Here is a 19,579-nt window from a genome sequence, read left to right as displayed (position 1 = left end):
ATATACATTCAAACAAACCCATATAGGGCTTCATTAATTAAGAAGAAACTGAATTCCAAGTCCATTTGAACACTTTTGCTACTGACCTTTATAATCAGGGGTGAGCTTGGTTTTAGTTCAAGGTTGCCTAATGCGCTAAGAGGTTCAAACACAGGATCTGGATAGTAAATGAAGTTGGTTGTGTTCACGATGAGAAGAGCCTGGACATTGTCCATGATGAAGCCAATTTCATCTGGGCGACCTCCGTACTCCGGTGGGATCCTCAAGGTTTTTTCGAGGGAAGGTGCAAGGCACATCATTGTAGTGTCATTGTAGACTGTGCAGTTCTGTCAAGAGAAGAACATTTTGCAAATGATTTGCTTGCCATGGAAAAAACAGGCTCTTTTCTGAACACAGCACAAACGATTCTTGAAAATCAATGTACATATTCTAGCATTTGCAGCCTTAGAATACACTTTCCCATTTTAGGCATGAGCTAGATATGCCAAGACATACCATAAGGCAGGGCCTCTTGGTTCTCGCTGCACACCACCTAAATAACGGCTTGATCTTTGCATAATGTTATGGTTGCCCATTATTGGGTTATAACACAGCTAAATATGAAAATTGACAGTCTCCAGTATATTGACCAATCTCTAAATAATGTCTTTAAAGTTAATATTGAGTGCCTTAGCCTTACGTTTTTTAACTCCAATTCCAATGGTCATTGTTTTTAGTAATATGTATTAGTTCACTCAATAAATGATGATGATAATAACAATCCACTAATATTATGGGCCTTCCCATTGTTCCCCAAGAAATCTGGAAATTGTTTTCCCTTACTATTGCAACGGATGTTAAAAAACAAACAAAAAATAAAAAACCCAAGAGAATGTGGCCAAACAGGAGTATAAACTCTTTCCTTACTTCATATATACCCAACCTAGGAGTAAGTGATTATTGTAAGTGTATACAATATTGCTGTTTTTTCATTTGCATTGTTGCTCAGTGTGTTGATGGAACAAGTGCTTTAAGAATCCAGATTTCCCTGGATTCCCTATGAAATACTCACATTCTCCTGCTCAATGCCTCCATATTTGGCACGAATCTTGGGTTCTCGAATGGTTGCCAGATTTGTTCCAGTTACAATAAGAGGCGTCCCTCCACTAGAAAACATGTGGTAAAAAACAGTTTGGGGTTATTCACTATTAAAGCAGATCCTAAGCCTGTGAAACCCAAAGTTTAGCTTCTGCCACAACGGTTATAAAGGGTATTTTTAAAAACGTAACTTATCAAAACAGCTTACCAGCCATTCAAACTTCATATATCTAACTTTCCCCTTTCCATTCAAATAATTTAACATCATACAAATATTTGCATATCAATATCAGCAAATAAAATACAGAATGCTCCTCCATGTCAGAGGGATTTGCAGCCTCTGGACCTTACCTGAGGATAGTCCATTCAGGTTCAATCCTTAGTACAGTTGGATCCTCTGTATAGTTGTACAGTACATCCTTGTTGTTGAGTACTGCATTGTTGATGTGAATTTTGATCTCTGCTCCTCCTGCATTCTGCCCTTGTGGGGTCTTACATCGAATTTCCTGAGCAGTTCGCCTTGGGGGGGGGGGGGAGGGGAAGCATAAGAAAAACAAAATGATAATATGAACTCTATCTTTCCAACTGCACACAGAAGTTAATATAATAGTTAAATATATGTTCAATGAGCTAACCTATGGTAGACGAAGCCCACAATGCACTCATGCATTATACATGAGCTGGTTATAGAAGTCCTTTAGAACAAGGAAACCATTTTGAATCCTGGTCAGACCACCTTTCCAGTAAGTGACAAGACACCAAACAATATATCTCTCTACCTCAAATTCTCATAGATTGTAAGCTAAATATTCCCTTCTGTAAGTGAAAATCGAGGCAAAATATGTTGGCGGTATATAAATGCTAATAATAAATAAATAAAACCCAAGAAGAGAATGGCAGCAAAACACTAGCCGCAGCATTTACACAAGGCATGGCAGCCATGGAGTAGAATATAATAAGGACATTAAATTATTTAACAAAGAAAGATTTGTCACCAATTTTCAAGTATGTCTTGCAGGTCTAGATGTTGTTAACCAACTTAATGGTAGTCATTCTATTGACCTCTTACGTTTGAAAAGAGGAGTTCAACTTGACAGGAATCAAACTTTCTTGAGATAGTGTAGCTGGCTTCCTTGACCACTGAGCTAGCTCTCTATACTAAAATAAATAAAACTGTACATTCAGATTCTATTTATCCTACTGTGTAAACCTTCACATAGTTCAGTATACCACTTGGCGTTTCTCCAGCTTCATTTAAGAATATATCATGTATGTACGGTAACTTGTTTGGGAGTGATGGCCTTCCCGTTTTCAACATAGCTATTTCCCAGTTGTCCAAACAAACGGTTAATCTGCATAGGTTTGGAAGAACTTGGCTAGCCTTAACAGAGCCCTGAACTACGTATCATTTGAGATGAATTAGAATGCTGACTGCAAGCCCAATCTAGAATTATTGATTATTAATTCTAAACATACACAGCACATATCATTAGCATGTGCAGATATTTTTTTCACAGTGCTTTCATGTATGGGTAAAAGGGAGGACAAAACTGCTGAGCATTAGAGTGCTCCTGAACACATCCATCAATTCCTATTCTCAATAATGTTTCTGTGACTTCAGCAAACCTCCTTTTGCTATGTTCCATCAATTACTGGTAACCATTCCCAGAAGAATAACGACTGTTCGAACATAAGAAGGACACTAAAGGGATAGGACTTTAGAATGAGATGTTTAATGAGCAGGTGACCACATATTTATGGACATAGAATAAATCTGACATAAAATAAAAAACGTAACAAAAAGTGTTTTGTTTTTTTTGGATTGTGAGCACCAGGCTCTGTGTCAGATGGCATTTTCTATTAAGCAGCTGTGAGATGCCAAGCAAAATACCAATGTAAGAAGAAAAAAAAAAAAACAGAAAGAAAAAAAGCCTGCACTGAACTAACACTCTGTATCACATACTCACCCAGCAAACAGCCGCTATTAGCGCTGATAACCAGCAATTACCACAGGAAAATATTTAAAGACCCGCTCTATTATCATTCGTAATCTAGAAATTATGCACTTGGAATCCTATCGAAGGAAGACGCATTGAGAGAAAAAAAAAGCAAATCTGAAAATCGGAGGGAAGCCTAGATACTTAACCTTATGTTCACCACACTGCACAAAAATGAGGGAAAGTCTATATCGTATCGCTCTTTTCTATACTAATGCCCCTCTTTTTTATAAGCTCCATATTGCTGGTGTGTCTGAGTGTATAACAGAGGTTCGCAGCAATAATGCTCACAGTAATGTGTCTTTAAACTACAATAAATGTGTTTAGATATCAGTCTGTGCAAATAAGATAATTTGTTCTAAATTACATTTAGTTGCATAAATTATTAGTAAGTCACCTAAAAATTCTCAGAGCAGCCCCAACCTTGGCCACACCCCCACTCACACCCCTAAAATTAAAATGTCCCTTTTTGTCTAAAATGTTGGGGGGTATGAAAACAGGGAACACTGCAGGTATACTGGATACAGTATTTGCATATGTCCCGGCAAACAAATTTCACCCATAACCTTCCCCTGTAAAACTCAATTATTTTTCCTAATTTGCACAAAGGCTGTCCAATCAACTCCATTTAAACATTACATCAGTGGTTCTTAAAGAGGCACTTACAATTACAAACAACACCTAAAGCCAGGCTGTCTGATCCAGCTCGGGTATGCTTAAAGGGACTCTCCAGTGCCAGGAAAACAATCAGTTTTCCTGGCACTGCATGTCCTCTCTCCCTCCCACCTACCATTCCCGGTTGCTGAAGGGGTGAAAACCCCTTCAGTCACTTACCAGAGGCAGCGACATGTCCCACGTCGCTGCTTATTCCTCCGCCGCCGCTCCTGCCCTTCATTACGTCAGCCGGGGGAGGGGGGGGGGGGGAACTGATCCGGCCAGCTGAGGAGACCTAATGCGCAGCAATGCCGCGCATGCACATTAGACCTCTCCATAGGAAAGCATTGAAAATGCTTTTCAATGCTTTCCTATGGGGATTTTAGCGACGCTGGACCTGTGCTATGGACCAGGAAGTGCCCTCTAGTGGCTGTCTAGTAGACAGCCACTAGGGGAGGACTTAACCCTGCAAAGTAATTATTGCAGTTCATGAAAACTGCAATAATTACAGTTGCAGGGTAAAAGGTAGTGGCAGTTGGCACCCAGACCACTCCAATGGGCAGAAGTGGTCTGGGTGCCTGGAGTGTCCCTTTAAGTAAATTTCTACCTGTTACGGATATTCCTGCTTTTTTTGACAACCTTTAAAGACAACTCTTAACCGGCATAAACACAATTCAACATGTAGATTCCCCTTGTAATTTTAAAGCATTAGTTTATATTAAGTGTTGGATAAATTGTTAAACTGTGGTCCACCTCTCTAAGTCATTAACCCCTTAAGGACACATGACATGTGTGACAGGTCGTGGTTCCCTTTTATTCCAGTTTGGTCCTTAAGGGGTTAAATAAATTCCTCCACATGGACTTTGACTTTCCCATTACACCAAAACGACCAACAGTGTTTGTGAGATTTGACATAACTATATATTCAACTACACAACATCAAAGCAAAACATAAAACATGACTTAAATGGGGCACTCCACTGGTCAAATATATTTAGTACACATACCTCCAATGTAAACATGCATTTAACTATACATTTCTTTATTGCTGGTATATCTAAACACAGCCTGCAAACATTGCAGATCTCTTGTTTGCAAGACCACCCCTTCCAACCCTACCCAGACTTTCTGTGGCTGTCCAATCACGGACTTCGCAATGCAGCATCTCTGAGCAATCACCTGCCTTTTAAATTTAGATCCACTGAGTTAAACAACCAGTAGCTAACAGGACATGTCTGATTGACAGACAAAGGGGCGTAAACAAGGTTCATTTGTAAAATTGCCAATTTATATGAAAAAAAGGGACACAAAGCATTTTGACAAGTTATGGTGTTTTAGAGTTCTGGAATGTATATTTTGAACATGATGTATACAAATCTGGATAGCTGCAAACAAAATAAGTATAACATACAGAAAGTACAGTCCATATAGATATAAAAGACAAATAGGATTCATGGCACACTTACCATGAGAAAGCACAAGGATGACCAGCAATCTCTACTTTCACATCACTACCAGCATTTAGATTGCTTCCCTCAATGGATATCCATGTGCCACCAGACAATGGACCACGAGCCGGACTAACACGATTAAAAGATGGAGCCTGGAAGTCAGAGATATCTCTTGTGAGAGGCTGGAAAATACCACCTTGAAAAGTATTTTATTTCTCCAATTGCTTTAGATCTACAATCTCAAACAAGGATAACATGTATTTTATTGCAACACCCTTGGACAGTTACATACCCTTTTTATTTGTGAAGTTCCAAAGAAATAAATCCAAAAATAATAATAAAAAAAAAAAAAGCAGTAAAACTCCTCATCTGACTCAGACTTCAGTTGAGTGAAATACCTAAATATATTTAAATAACATTTACATAAGTGAAACTCATTGACCCAGGAGCACAAACCTAAACCAGTTGCTGGACATGACCATCTTCTAAGCATCTGGATATTACCGCCCCATACAGATATAGTCATATATAGAACTCTGATACATACATATTAAGGGGGGGGGAAACATAGAAAACCTTTGAGAAGATATAATCAACAATGCTCAAAGATTAAGAACTAGCAGAACAGTGGAGATTGACTTACCACAAATGTAAATGTCTTCGGTGAAAGGGCCCTGTAATCCTGTGAGCAGTCTCGCACGCACACCTCCACTGGAACGTCATGGGCCAAAGAGGAATTGGCATTTGCAATCTCACACACAATTCTAGAAAACAAAGTGTAATTCAACAGTCATAACAAATCATGTTGTGTTATAATGGGCAACTGTATCTCAGCAGAAAGCGTTCCTATTTTACTAATCCATGAGAATGCTTGCTTACTATCATCTTGTCTATTTTTTATGTACTCTTAATGGGCAGTGGATATCAGAGTTTCATTGCACTTCTGAGGAACATTTAAAAGTTACAATTCTGTATTTAAAGATTTGTGTTCAAAGAAGATATGTGTCATTACTGGAATTTGATAAAGTTCAAACTTAGAATAAACTTTAAAGTCTTGTGTAATTTTTGGGGGGTTTTACACCAATACTGGTCTGCATAGCAGATCCGTCACGTGACATGAAGCCTCAGCAACAGGCTCTGCACATATGTATCGATCATCATTTCACATTGCAACTCCTTAACGGAAAGGATGAGTACATAAACTTACTGCTCGGCACTGATGTACTCGCTTTGAATCGGGATGCACATGACTTGACCGACTCTCACGCCTACCCGGATGTCTTCAAACCTCAAGCCAAGGTTTTCTCCAGTGATGGTCAGTCGAGTCCCACCCTGCTTGGGGCCTGTCTCAGGAAACAGCTGCAGTGAAAAGAAAAGGGGGGAAAATACATGCTTTCTTACTAGATAAAATAAAAAGGACAGATTCTTATTTTTTTTTTTATTTTTTTTTTAAATATCACATTTGGCAACAAATATCATTCTACTTTAAACAGGACACTGGGTAAGGATGGGCCTAACAAATATGGTGTTAAAATATTTTTTTTAGGGAAGGAATATTTAGGTTCCACATTCCAAAACTGTAAAAGTAAAGCTGATAGTTATTGCTGTTTCTTTTCATGTGTTTTCCAGGTGGCTTCCTAACTACATTACATAAATGTCTTAATAGGTTTTGTCTTCTGAACACATGTCTCTTTTCAAAGTTTTGGAATGACAAAATAGGGGCAAGTTTAGCCTTTGTTCTGAAACGTGTTTAACACTGTTTTTAACATTGTTTTCCTTAAAAATCTCTATGACCAAACTGATTGTTGGTTAACCTCAGCCTTCAATCTAGTTATGCAGAATAAGTCAATTAATATTCTGACACGGCAACCAGAATAAAAGGCCAACAATGCTGAATTGCCCAATATGGTAACTTACAAGAGGGGCATATTTCTAAAAAAAAAAAAAAAAAAAAAACATAAAATGTGAAGTCAAATTTTACCAAAAGAAAAAAAATTAAAACTTTATGGGTTGATTTGAAATTAAATGTTAGTGACTCTATTCCCGATTAGAACTTCAGGCACGCATGTAAACCAGACGATGGACAATATTCTGTACTCCAGCAGATGTGTACTACAACGGACATGATTCGAAGCAAGCGGTCAGTTGGATGAGAATCATGTTCATGTATTCCACATCAGGGGAGCACATAAGGTTGAGATTGGTTGATTTTAGGCGAACTATCTTCAGTCAAATCACACAGTGTACATAGATTAGTGGCATACATAGGTATAAGGATGACAAAGGCTGTGATTAAAACATAGTAATTCAAGTAGGAGTTTTTTCCCCCCCCCAACAGGAGCCAGCAAGTGACAAAGTGTACGGGAGGATTGTGCTTGCGACTGGCTGTCCTTTGTATTGCTGCAGAGACAGTTATGGAGTTGTAATGCACCCGCTGTGTGCTCTTTCTTACTGGAGGCTCTGGTGTTTTGTATTTTAATGTAAGCAGGCAGGGGGCTCTTTGTAAAACCATGCACATTCCTGTTCAGTTTGAACAGCAAAGTGAAACTGGGTCGTTAAACCCAGGAACCCAAGTGAAACTGCAAGTACTTTACAAACACTAGCCCAACTGGATCCATGAATATTTTACTGGCAGCGAAACACGCAAAAAGCCATTTGCAGATGGAAGCAGGGACTGAAGCTGAATTTGGGATGAGACTGTGGTTTCTTTGACATTGTACAAGATGAAAACTTCATGTTTGTAAGGGGATGATTTCCAAGTAAGCTGTAGGCAGGGAAGTGGCAGGGAAGACATAAGGTGACTTTGTTCAAGGTGTGTGAGGTGCAGCAGGGAAAAGAATAGACAGTTCAGAAATAGGTGAAGCACACAAATGTTATAGGAATTTGCTGGCAAAAGGAGGAGGGGGTAGAGCATGGTTAATGAGATAACTAGGGTTACCCAGCGAGAGGAAAGGAGGGGATTAAGGAACACAGGTAGAAAGATTCTAACTAAGCTTCCCAACGTCAAAATCCATACAAAAACAATGAGCTATAAGTAGACTCCTGGGATATTTATTTCAGTGAGAGTCTAGATTACAGGGGTATACAACTTTCAGCACTCCAGATGTTGTGGACTACATCCCCCATAATGCTCTTACACAAATAATGCTGGCAAAGAATCATGGGAGGTGTTGTCCAAAACATCTGGAGTGCCGAAGGTTGCCTAACGATGGTTTAACACATGGGTACGTTTCAGCACTCCAGATGTTGTCTACATCTCCCCTGATGCTTTAACTGCATGATGGCTGTAAGACCATTATGGAAGATGTAGTCCGCATCTGGAGTGCCGAATGTTGCCTACCCCTAATCTAGGAGAACATAACTTGATTTCACAGAAACAAACATACAGGGGACATTTGATGTATTGTATGTCTGCAGACACACTGACAATGCAGCAAGCAGCCCCCAGCTCAGCTACTGCATTCTCCTTGGTCAGAGGATCATCTTGTTCCAAGGGGAGACTCCACAGTCTGATGAGACCCATTTAGCAAGATTATTTCCAATAAGGCGGACAGGTGTGCTGTGACAAAGGCAGCATTATGACTGATGAGCAGAGGGGAGGTGGCCCAGCAACACCAATAACAAGCTAATTACGGGCAATTTCACACCAGATTTTGCTTGCCTTCAGAGCGGCCCATCACTCGTCACACACCTGCGGGCACTAAATGGAATTAATGTGTCCCCGTGCTGGCTGCAGAATCTCATTCTCTGGAATTATGGGGCTCGTTACTGATTTGCCGTCGGGAGCAGGAAGAAGGAAGGAGCGATTTAGGAGAGGTCTATTTTAATTATATTCCACTTTATCATTTATTTTTATATTATTTTTCTTCTCACAGATCATAACCCAGTAACTCAGAAGAACCATTCATACACAACTGCCATTGATCTAGAACCCTTTGTCTCCCAAACACAGCAGACTATCTCCACGCTCAGTAAATAAAAGCCCCCACTGCTAATTTCACACAAAGCAGCAGGCACCCACTTTGCATGTGCAACAACTTCACTGGAACAACAGAAGCAAGGGATACAGCCCAGGAGCTAGGCATAAGTTTGCTTTGTTTTTGTTTTTTGTTAGCTTGGGTCTGCTGAAGCATTGAAGCACTTGAGATGCAGACTACTGCTCCTATGTTTTGCCGCTTTGTAATTCAGGCCCTGATCTTCCTAGCTTCACCTATATAAACTAGCTTGACTTCCTTTTCTCTCTAACACAGATAACCTTGTTCCCATTCACAGCATCCTTCTTTATCTTGCTCTTCTCCCTCACTCCCCCCTTTCCCGCATTCTCCCTTAATTGGTTTCACAGGGGAACTTTTAAATAAAACAACAACATTTCTACTGGAAAAATATATAAGAAATAAAAAAAATTAAAACTAAAAAAAAACAGTCTGCTCCATTAGATATGCAAAAAGCAGTAGGCGAAAAGAGAATATTAGAGCGAAAAGGCTTGGATTGATCTGAGCGACAACTGGTAAATTCAGAGCTGTTTGCTCTGAGTCTCTCGCCTCTCAGCTCTTCGCCTTAGATCGTCCCTGTAACCATAGCACGAAATATCACAGAGACCTGTGCCAATAAGGTCAGTGCACCTACGGCGATGGTTATAAGGACTGGAGATATGTGGATTGAGATATAAGAATCTAAAAACCTAACCAACACACACGTCCTGCACACCTTTAGGGTACCTGTGATCACACTCAAATATATTGTACATCTATTTAACAATGACAACATTAAATTCACTCCATAATGCAGATTACAACATATAGAGGCAACTGGATCAACTCCAATGCCTAAATCAGGAGTAGATATTAACACACACACACACACACACAGAGAGAGAAGAGAAAAATGAATATACACAAATATAAAATGCAGAGGGAAATCTACTAAGCAGTGAATATTGGATAATTGGTATAAAACAGAAGATATAATGCCTTGTATATTCAAATACCAGCCTCAATTGATATGGGAAAAATTATTATGATAAATTAGTCAAAAAAGTTTACAATCTATCAGTTCAATTCCAGGTTTGGCAGAAATCCCCTATATGCACAAAGCCAGGAATCTTATCTGCTTAATTATGTACACCAATATATGCTAAGATAGTCCAAAAGCTCTTAAAAAGTACTAAAAAGTCCTTGCTATGGACTGTGTGCATATAGGGGGATTTCTGCCAAACCTGGAATTGAACTGATACATTGTAAACTTTTTTGACTAAGTAATTTATCATCATCATCATTTTTCCTGTATCAATTGAGGCTGGTATTTGAATATACAAGACATTATATCTTCTGTTTTATCCCAATTACCCAATATTCACTGCTTAGTAGATAGATCTATATAAGAGTTAATATCTACTCCTGATTTAGGCATTAGACTTATTGGATTTATTGCATATCTATACAGCCTAGGATGTGGGCTGTTTTTATCAGTTGTTTAGTAGATAGCGTGATCTCAGACAGAGCAAAAACATTGTGTCATATTACATTCTATGCCCAAATATTATCTTTCCCTTAAACAGCTAATATAGCAGTGTAAGTGGCAATATATAATAAACCAGAGGATGGAAAGACAATGGCAGCCCCCATCAGTTTGATATTGCCCCTCATTAATCCATATGCTGGCTGTTCTTGCAGTGGAACAATGACTTCATGCAATTTATTTGCTTTTATTTTCTTTTTTAATCAGAGAAGTGCTACTTTTTTTTTAAATTTTCTCTGCTGGCCTGATGTCTAGTGTGGTTATAGTCATGCGCCATGATAAGTCACAAAGGATTCCAAGCCGCTCACAACATCCAACAGATACATGCAGGAGTTACCTTGGTGATCTTTGGGTCTGTGCAGCGACTATTGGCAGTGCTTGCGTGCATCCAGGGACTGTCGGGCACAGGGCAATTTTGTCGCAGTGTGCACTTCTTTTCACTCACACACCAACCGCACTCAAATCTAGGGTCAGATTTAAGGCACAGGCCGCAACTCTCCCGTAAGGCAGAGCATTTATACAAGTGAGCTGCAAAACAGAATAAGTATAACATAGTTATGTATTGATTTCAATTATACAAACACTAAACTGTTTTATATAAAGCGAATAGAAAAGGAATAAAAATATAAATTAACTCAACCCTGCATATCCTTTACATGCTTCAAACCCTCAGTCTGCAATTTTCAGAGCCATGAAAAGACTTAGAATTAAAGTGGTAGTGTTCTATGCATCCAATAAACCCCAGTACAGCAGAGGTTTATCTCTGTCTGCTATAAGAGTATGTTCAAGCATTCATTATAAAAAAATAAATTAAAAAAATTATGTTTTGTTACCATGCTCAGATACAGTGTTGTTCATTTGATAGCTGAATGTTTGCATCTCTTTAAATCGATAGCAATTAAAACCAGTAGTTACATGCACAAATTGCGTCAATGACACAAATCACGAACCGTCAGTAAACCGAATGAAAGGAAGCACCCTTCGTAATGTTATCTATACCGCTCACCTTGAATGTTTTGTGGGTTGTCGATAACAAAGTGTCCATTCCACACCACAGACAGATTTACAGGCAGGTCGCTGATATCGTTTCCTTCATAGTTGTACTACACACAAAACCAAAACATAAAATGGTTACTGATAATGAAAGCAGCCCACATCCGATTGAGGCATCTCTCTCAAACTCTAACCACATTAAAACTGCTATAAGCTAAACAGATAACTATGACACTACAGATGTTTCTCAACTACATATCCCATTAATGCTCAGCCAACCATAGAACAATTTAGTTCACAAACCTATATGCCAAGATAGGAGTTATTTTAATGAGGTGATCATGTTTTAAAATCCCCTACTGCATAAAGAGCCTCTATTCAAAAAGCACCTGGGACATCTCCCCCTACATACCCCCAACACACTACAATATCACTAATCATTAATCATTGCACTATACTAGCACTAAGCACATACACTCGGATACACACAGTGACACATACACACTGACAGACACAGACAGATACACTGGCACACACACAGATACACACAATCACACACACACTGGCGCATGTACTCAGATACACATACACACACTGTCAAACACACACGTCATTTTATATATATGCAGTCACCCTCCTGTAAGCATACCTATTGTCTGCAGGAGGGTGACTTGCTGGCTGAGGCTGGTATGTGAGTGGGGAGCTTTTCACTCCTGGCTGCTGCCTCTCTCACTCCAGCGCGGTGTTTTCTATATGAAGCTGAGAGATTGTGACCATCCATCACTTCCTCCCAGCATCCCATACTACGTGGACTCGGTCGCGCTATTAATTGGCCGCTGTGCAGCAATGCCCATCGGGTTGCCCTGAGTGCATTGCACACCCAATGGGCAAATCACCGCGGAACCACAATTTTGTTCTCGTGGAACCCCAATTGGGAAACGCTGCCCTACAGGAACTTAAAAGTGACAATTAACCACTACGCTATCTTAACACTTACACTAATCTAAAATATTAAGCAAAGTAAAATATATATAACCGTATAGCATGTGTAACCGGGGGCGGGGGGAACATCTCAGAGTTCTGGAAACATTTATAAACCACTTGACTTTCATTTAAAATTACATAACATATGTGCAGATATGTAAATGTACAAAGACAAATATATACACAGAAAATATACAGAAATCAAAATGTGTATATTACTGCTATAACAATACTGAACATTATGACAAAAGAGTACAGTAAGAAACTTGAATTTGACTTTATTATTATTATAGCATATAATACACAAACAATAGACTATATTTCTAAAGAGTAAATTGGGGGCAATGAGAATGAAACACCCATTGGATTATTTGGTGATTGCTCTGCTTTTAGAACTTTTCCCCAGAATAGCTCCTTAGCAATTGAGCCTTGTTCAATAACCACTACAGTGACCAGGCAATTAATAACCAGCTCTTTAGTATGACATCATTTCACTTATCCTTATTAGTGGCCATCACCGCAACTTGCCTTTCTTAAAATGAAAACCTTAGAGCAGGGTAACGTACTAGTAGGGTCCTGTGTTTCTATCTGACAGATGATGGGTCACATTCCCACCCCCTCCTCCCCCCCCATCTTGGCTTTTCATCTAAAGAGCAATAGTACAAAGATAAACTGCTGGTTTTATTTACAGCACTCAAATGGGTTCAAATGGAAACTGACAGCAAGAAATGAAAATTAAACATCCAGAGGAGCGAGTACTATTACACTATAGATAAAGGTCTGAGGGGGAAGAAGCGAGGGATTTGGTTTGGTACGTTCTGCCAAGAACTGAAGCCCCCACTACTTTTTCTAGTATAGTTTGAAAGCTAACCATGTTTAAGAAGCAGTGTTTAATAACAGTCTACATAGAACACACTGTGATGCAATCTCCATATCATCTGATCTAGTGCAAAAACACACCGTTCTTTCTACTTGGCTTTCTCCGCTATCTGGTGAGGTTAGCAGGGGGCAGCGGTGGGATTTATCAGAGAGGAGCAGAGGCCATCTTAAGTGAAATTGGCATTTTCAATTTGTACTCTGACATGTCTCATTTGGGACCCTCGTATCTGCAGAATGCGGCCCCTTTTCCAGCTGTCCAGAGATGTAATGTTCATCACTTCCCTTCACTACAAAGCATCCCCCACCAAATTTAGCATGATTCTAATAAGTGGCAGGTAACTATCACTACGTGGCTGATATTACAGCAGATTGTAATTTGAGCAAGTCGAATAACACAAGACCTATTCTTTATCAAATTCCATTTGAATCACAGCATTAGCAAACCAATCCACTGGGCAGGCCGAATTGACAAAAGTACACACAGCAACACCTGATTCTGCTTCCTCCTTCCTGATCCAAACATATCTATATTTGCGATAACATATCTACTTTGCAGATGGACAGAGGAACATAACCGGGGCTCTATCGAAAGTGTTAGTCAAGCAGTGGTGGCTGTGAATTAATCTGTAAAGATTTTGGTAAAATGGCTGCCATAAAAAACAAGTGTGAACTTCCAACTACATGAAAAACCCTAATGCTTAAAGAGGTGACAAAAACACAAAGTTAAGTTTTTATATTGTAGATACCTTTTAATAAACAGTGATCAGGTCCTAAGATTTAGTCAAAACGTATAAGGACTAGTGATGTCTTAAGCCAGGGGTAGGCAACCTTCGGCACCACAGACGTTGTGTACTTCATCTCCCATAATGCTCGAAAAGCCATATTGCGGGCAAAGCATCAAGGGAGATGTAGGCCAACACATCTGGAGTGCCGGAGACCTACCCCAGGTTTATCATTGCTGTCCAGATGTGGATAATTTAAATAGATAAAGTGAAAGTGAAACATCTGCATTATTTGGTGCTCAACAAAAACAAAACAAAAAAGGATGCACTCAAATACCACCATAATCACCTAAATAAGCTGCAATAGGCATGGTGTTTAGTGAGTCCATTTAAATATATTCACAGACGTCTGAAAAATCAGGTCGGTAGCTTGAGGGTCAAAACCCCACACACTGTACTAGAAAATGACCAGATCACTAGCAGTCCACAGGGTACATGGTAAGTAAGCTCATTTTGCTTGTGCAATTTGACTCAATAGGTATTCCTGTCCATTATGGAGAAACACAAATCCGATTTTGGAAGATTCCGGGAAAACAGATGCTGCTGCTTTATTAAGTCAACAACATAATGTTGAGTAATACATTTAGATCAAGAGGCTCTACAGCAGCTGACACATCTTAGCGATGCTTGGGGGTTTTAAAGTTCAGCTTTCAAACAAACTAATGTGGTACTCAATGTACGACAACAGGGTCAAGCAAAGATACAGTACTGTTCTACTAAAAAGAAATGCAGGCAGATAAAACACCTCTTGCAAGGAACAGCATTTTAACAGACACATTAGCATTCAATTTTAGTGTGAAATCAGCCCTAAAATATCCATATTTTGTGAAATTCTTGCTCAGTTTTGAAATGTATCAATTTGCTATATGACTCATCAGTAAAATATTACTGGCCTTAAATGGGGAAATAAATGTTTATTATGTCCGCAAACTTTACTTATTGCCATACAGAGTGTAAGCAGCCGTAACGCTTTCTGTACTGGAAACATTTGCACAGTCCATACCTAACCTATTACTTTGATAGGCTTGCATTCAAATCACATAAAAAAAAATAAAAAATAAATAATAAAGACAAGAAGTAATTCTGGGATAATGATGCTGCGAATTACTTGCAGTAAGACTGAGCAGGGCAGAAGGTCAGAGCACATCCTGGATCTGCATCTCTGCACCACACTGGCTGCTGCAGCAAATGAGATTACATCCCTCCCAACAAGAACCCGGGGACTGCCCTGTCTGACACGCCGATGCAGGCGGATTAACACAAAAACGAGACCAGTTTGCTAAAAGTCTGGCTCGTGAGCAGACTAGGGAAAAAAAAAAAAAAAAACAGTGTCACAGACTATACTGGATGCCAGCCAGGCTCAAGATGGACTATTTAACAAGAAAAGCATCTGTCCGACATACAGAGCAAATAAAAATTAAAAATATATATGAAAAGAAAAAAAAAAGTTATACACAACTTGGTTGGTATAGCTAACAAACAAAAAAAAATGGTTAAATCACAACTGCTTCCATTAAAACACTTAACAGTCAGTATTACGCATATTAAAACAGGATTTCCTAATTCTAGGAATGCCATCTGTGATTTCTAGTGTAGGGCTTTTGGTTTTTCCCCAAATTACTATTCTTACCCCCCACAGTGTTAGAACGAAAAGTGTATATGGGAAGCAAATATTACAGATAAACTCACATTAAAGGGACACTATAGTCACCTGAACAACTTCAGCTTAATGAGGTTGTTTAGGTGAGTGCTACAGCTACCCGGAGCCTTTTTCTTGTAAGCACTGTATTTTCTGAGAAAATGCAGTGTTTACATTGGAAGCTTGGAACACCTCTTGTTGCAGTCAATCAGACGGCCACCAGAGGGACTTCCGAGTTCAGAGGCCCTAAAAAGGCCTCTCGTCCGATGCATTCTGGGTGAATGCATCAGACGGGCTATCAGCACACAAAGCACTGTGAACGCGCTTTGTGTGCTGACAGCCTGTCAGCACTGCTGTGGGCGTGGCTTCAGCTGACAGCTGAAGCCCGAACCCACAGGGATGCTGTCTGGCCACAATAGTGGTTGAAGGGAGGGGGGGGACGGACCTACTCTCCTCCCCCCCCCCCCCCGGCCCCCACCCCTGAGCGGTGAGTGGGGGCCCTAAAAATAAGGGTGGCACATACTGCCCCCCCGGCCCCCACCCCTGTGCGGCGGGTGGGGGCACTAAAATTATCAATAAGGGGGGACCTATTGTCCCCCCCCGGCCCCCACCCCTGTGCGGTGGGTGGGGGCCTTAAAATAAAAAATAAGGGGGGGACATACTGCCCCCCCCCGGCCCCCACCCCCACCCCTGTGCGGCGGGTGGGGGCCCTAAAATTCACAATAAGGGGGGGGCCTACTGCCCCCCCCCCGGCCCCCACCCCTGAGCGGTGGGTGGGGGCCCTAAAATTCACAATAAGGGGGGGGACCTACTGCCCCCCCCCCCGGCCCCCACCCCTGAGCGGTGGGTGGGGGCCCTAAAATTCACAATAGGGGGGGGACCTACTGTCCCCCCCCGGCCCCCACCCCTGTGCGGCGGGTGGGGGCCCTAAAATTCACAATAAGGGGGGGGACCTACTGCCCCCCCCCGGCCCCCACCCCTGAGCGGTGGGTGGGGGCCCTAAAATTATCAATAGGGGGGGACCTATTGTCCCCCCCCGGCCCCCACCCCTGAGCGGTGGGTGGGGGCCCTAAATACAAAGGGGGTGGGGACCCTAGTTAACCCTCTCCCCCCCCCCCCCCAAAAAAAAAAAAACTTATCTCCCTACCTACCCCCTCACCCTAAAAATAATGAGGGGGGACCCTTTAACTAAAAACCTGTAAAGAAAAAAAAAAATAAGATAAAAACAACTTACCATTCGATGTTTTCTTTCTTCTAAAATCTTCTTTCTTCAGCCCCAAAAAAGGCCAAATAAAAATCCATAATAACCGACGCAATAAAAAAAAAAAAAAAAAAAAACCCGAGCGCAAAAAAAATAATCCATCTTCACCCATGGAGGGCTCCGCGCAGACTGAGCTCCGCAGGGCGGGGGAAGGCTTATAAAGCCTTGCCCCGCCCTGCAATTAGGCTAAGAACACTCTGATTGGTGGGTTTAAGCCAATCAGAGTGCTCTTTGTCATTTTACAAGCGTGGGAAAGTTCTTTGGAATTTTCCCACGCTTGTAAAATGACACAGAGCAATGTGATTGGATGGCTTGAAATCCATCCAATCACAGTGCTCTTTGTCATTTTACAAGCGTGGGAAAGTTCTTTGGAATTTTCCCACGCTTGTAAAATGACAGAGCACTGTGATTGGATGGATTTCAAGCCATCCAATCACATTGCTCTGTGTCATTTTACAAGCGTGGGAAAATTCCAAAGAACTTTCCCACGCTTGTAAAATGACACAGAGCACGGTGATTGGATGGCTTGAAATCCATCCAATCACAGTGCTCTTTGTCATTTTACAAGCGTGGGAAAATTCCAAAGAACTTTCCCACGCTTGTAAAATGACACAGAGCACTGTGATTGGATGGCTTGAAATCCATCCAATCACAGTGCTCTGTGTCATTTTACAAGCGTGGGAAAATTCCAAAGAACTTTCCCACGCTTGTAAAATGACAAAGAGCACTCTGATTGGCTTAAACCCACCAATCAGAGTGTTCTTAGCCTAATTGCAGGGCGGGGCAAGGCTTTATAAGCCTTCCCCCGCCCTGCGGAGCTCAGTCTGCGCGGAGCCCTCCTTGGGTGAAGATGGATTATTTTTTTTTGCGCTCGGTTTTTTTTTTTTTTTTTTTAATTGCGTCGGTTATTATGGATTTTTATTTGGCCTTTTTGGGGGCTGAAGAAAGAAGATTTTAGAAGAAAGAAAACATCGAATGGTAAGTTGATTTTATCTCATTTTTTTACAGGTTTTTAGTTAATGGTCCCCCCTCATTATTTTTAGGGTGAGGGGGGTAGGTAGGGAGATATTTTTTTTTGGGGGGGGGAGGGTTAACTAGGGTCCCCCCCCCCCTTTGTATTTAGGGCCCCCACCCACCGCTCAGGGGTGGGGGCCGGGGGGGGGACAATAGGTCCCCCCCCCCTTATTGATAATTTTAGGGCCCCCACCCGCCGCTCAGGGGTGGGGGCCGGGGGGGGGGGACAGTAGGTCCCCCCCCCTTATTGATAATTTTAGGGCCCCCACCCGCCGCTCAGGGGTGGGGGCCGGGGGGGGGGACAGTAGGTCCCCCCCCCTTATTGATAATTTTAGGGCCCCCACCCGCCGCTCAGGGGTGGGGGCCGGGGGGGGGGCAGTAGGTCCCCCCCCTCATTGATAATTGTAGGGCCCCCACCCGCCGCTCAGGGGTGGGGGCCGGGGGGGGACAGTAGGTCCCCCCCTCATTGATAATTTTAGGGCCCCCACCCGCCGCACAGGGGTGGGGGCCGGGGGGGGACAGTAGGTCCCCCCCTCATTGATAATTTTAGGGCCCCCACCCGCCGCACAGGGGTGGGGGCCGGGGGGGGACAGTAGGTCCCCCCCTCATTGATAATTCTAGGGCCCCCACCCGCCGCACAGGGGTGGGGGCCGGGGGGGGGACAGTAGGTCCCCCCCCTCATTGATAATTTTAGGGCCCCCACCCGCCGCACAGGGGTGGGGGCCGGGGGGGGACAGTAGGTCCCCCCCTCATTGATAATTTTAGGGCCCCCACCCGCCGCACAGGGGTGGGGGCCGGGGGGGGGGACAGTAGGTCCCCCCCCCTCATTGATAATTTTAGGGCCCCCACCCGCCGCACAGGGCGGGTGGGGGCCCTAAATTATTATTGATAATTTTAGAAAGCGAGCTGAGCTGTCAGTCAGACAGCTCAGCTCGCGAACGCGCATTCCGCGCACATGCGCGGTAAAGCGCTCAGGTTCTTCATAGGGCGGCATTCAATGCCGCTCTATGAAGAACGCGATTGGTCCAGCGCGAAGCCGTCCCATTGGGCCCCGCGATTTCGTCATTTTGACGAAAAAGGGGGCGCGGCCTAGCGGGGAGCTCGGCGCTGGAACGGAGGTAAGTTTTTAATATAAAAACACCGATTTTTTTTTTTTTAATGAATGAAAGTTCATATAAAAGCAAGAAGGAAGGCTGGGGGACCTGTCTTTCTTGCTTTTATATGGTGACTATAGAGTCCCTTTAATTAAAACATTTAAACAAATATACACACACAAAATCAGGAGCAATGGGATTTCATCAACATATATTTACACAAATAACAAGGTGCCT

General features: G+C 42.0%; 1 protein-coding gene across 4 annotated transcripts in view; it reads right to left on the bottom strand.

Annotated features, from left to right (window-relative positions):
• Positions 1–19,579, bottom strand: part of PLXNA1 (plexin A1) — a 257,688-nt gene that overhangs the window by 33,266 nt on the left and 204,843 nt on the right. For all 4 annotated transcript variants that reach the window (XM_063426252.1, XM_063426255.1, XM_063426254.1 and 1 more), the window contains exons 11-18: positions 11,703–11,799; positions 11,034–11,224; positions 6,387–6,538; positions 5,823–5,943; positions 5,195–5,331; positions 1,429–1,596; positions 1,052–1,145; positions 87–326 (exon numbers count right to left, since the gene is read on the bottom strand). In XM_063426252.1, coding sequence (XP_063282322.1) covers positions 87–326; positions 1,052–1,145; positions 1,429–1,596; positions 5,195–5,331; positions 5,823–5,943; positions 6,387–6,538; positions 11,034–11,224; positions 11,703–11,799 — 1,200 coding nt within the window. The remainder of the gene's footprint in view (positions 1–86; positions 327–1,051; positions 1,146–1,428; positions 1,597–5,194; positions 5,332–5,822; positions 5,944–6,386; positions 6,539–11,033; positions 11,225–11,702; positions 11,800–19,579) is intronic.

The sequence above is a fragment of the Pelobates fuscus genome, chromosome 7 (genome assembly GCF_036172605.1).
Source record: "Pelobates fuscus isolate aPelFus1 chromosome 7, aPelFus1.pri, whole genome shotgun sequence".
Lineage (NCBI taxonomy): Eukaryota > Metazoa > Chordata > Amphibia > Anura > Pelobatidae > Pelobates > Pelobates fuscus.
This window is presented reverse-complemented; position numbering and strand designations above follow the sequence as displayed.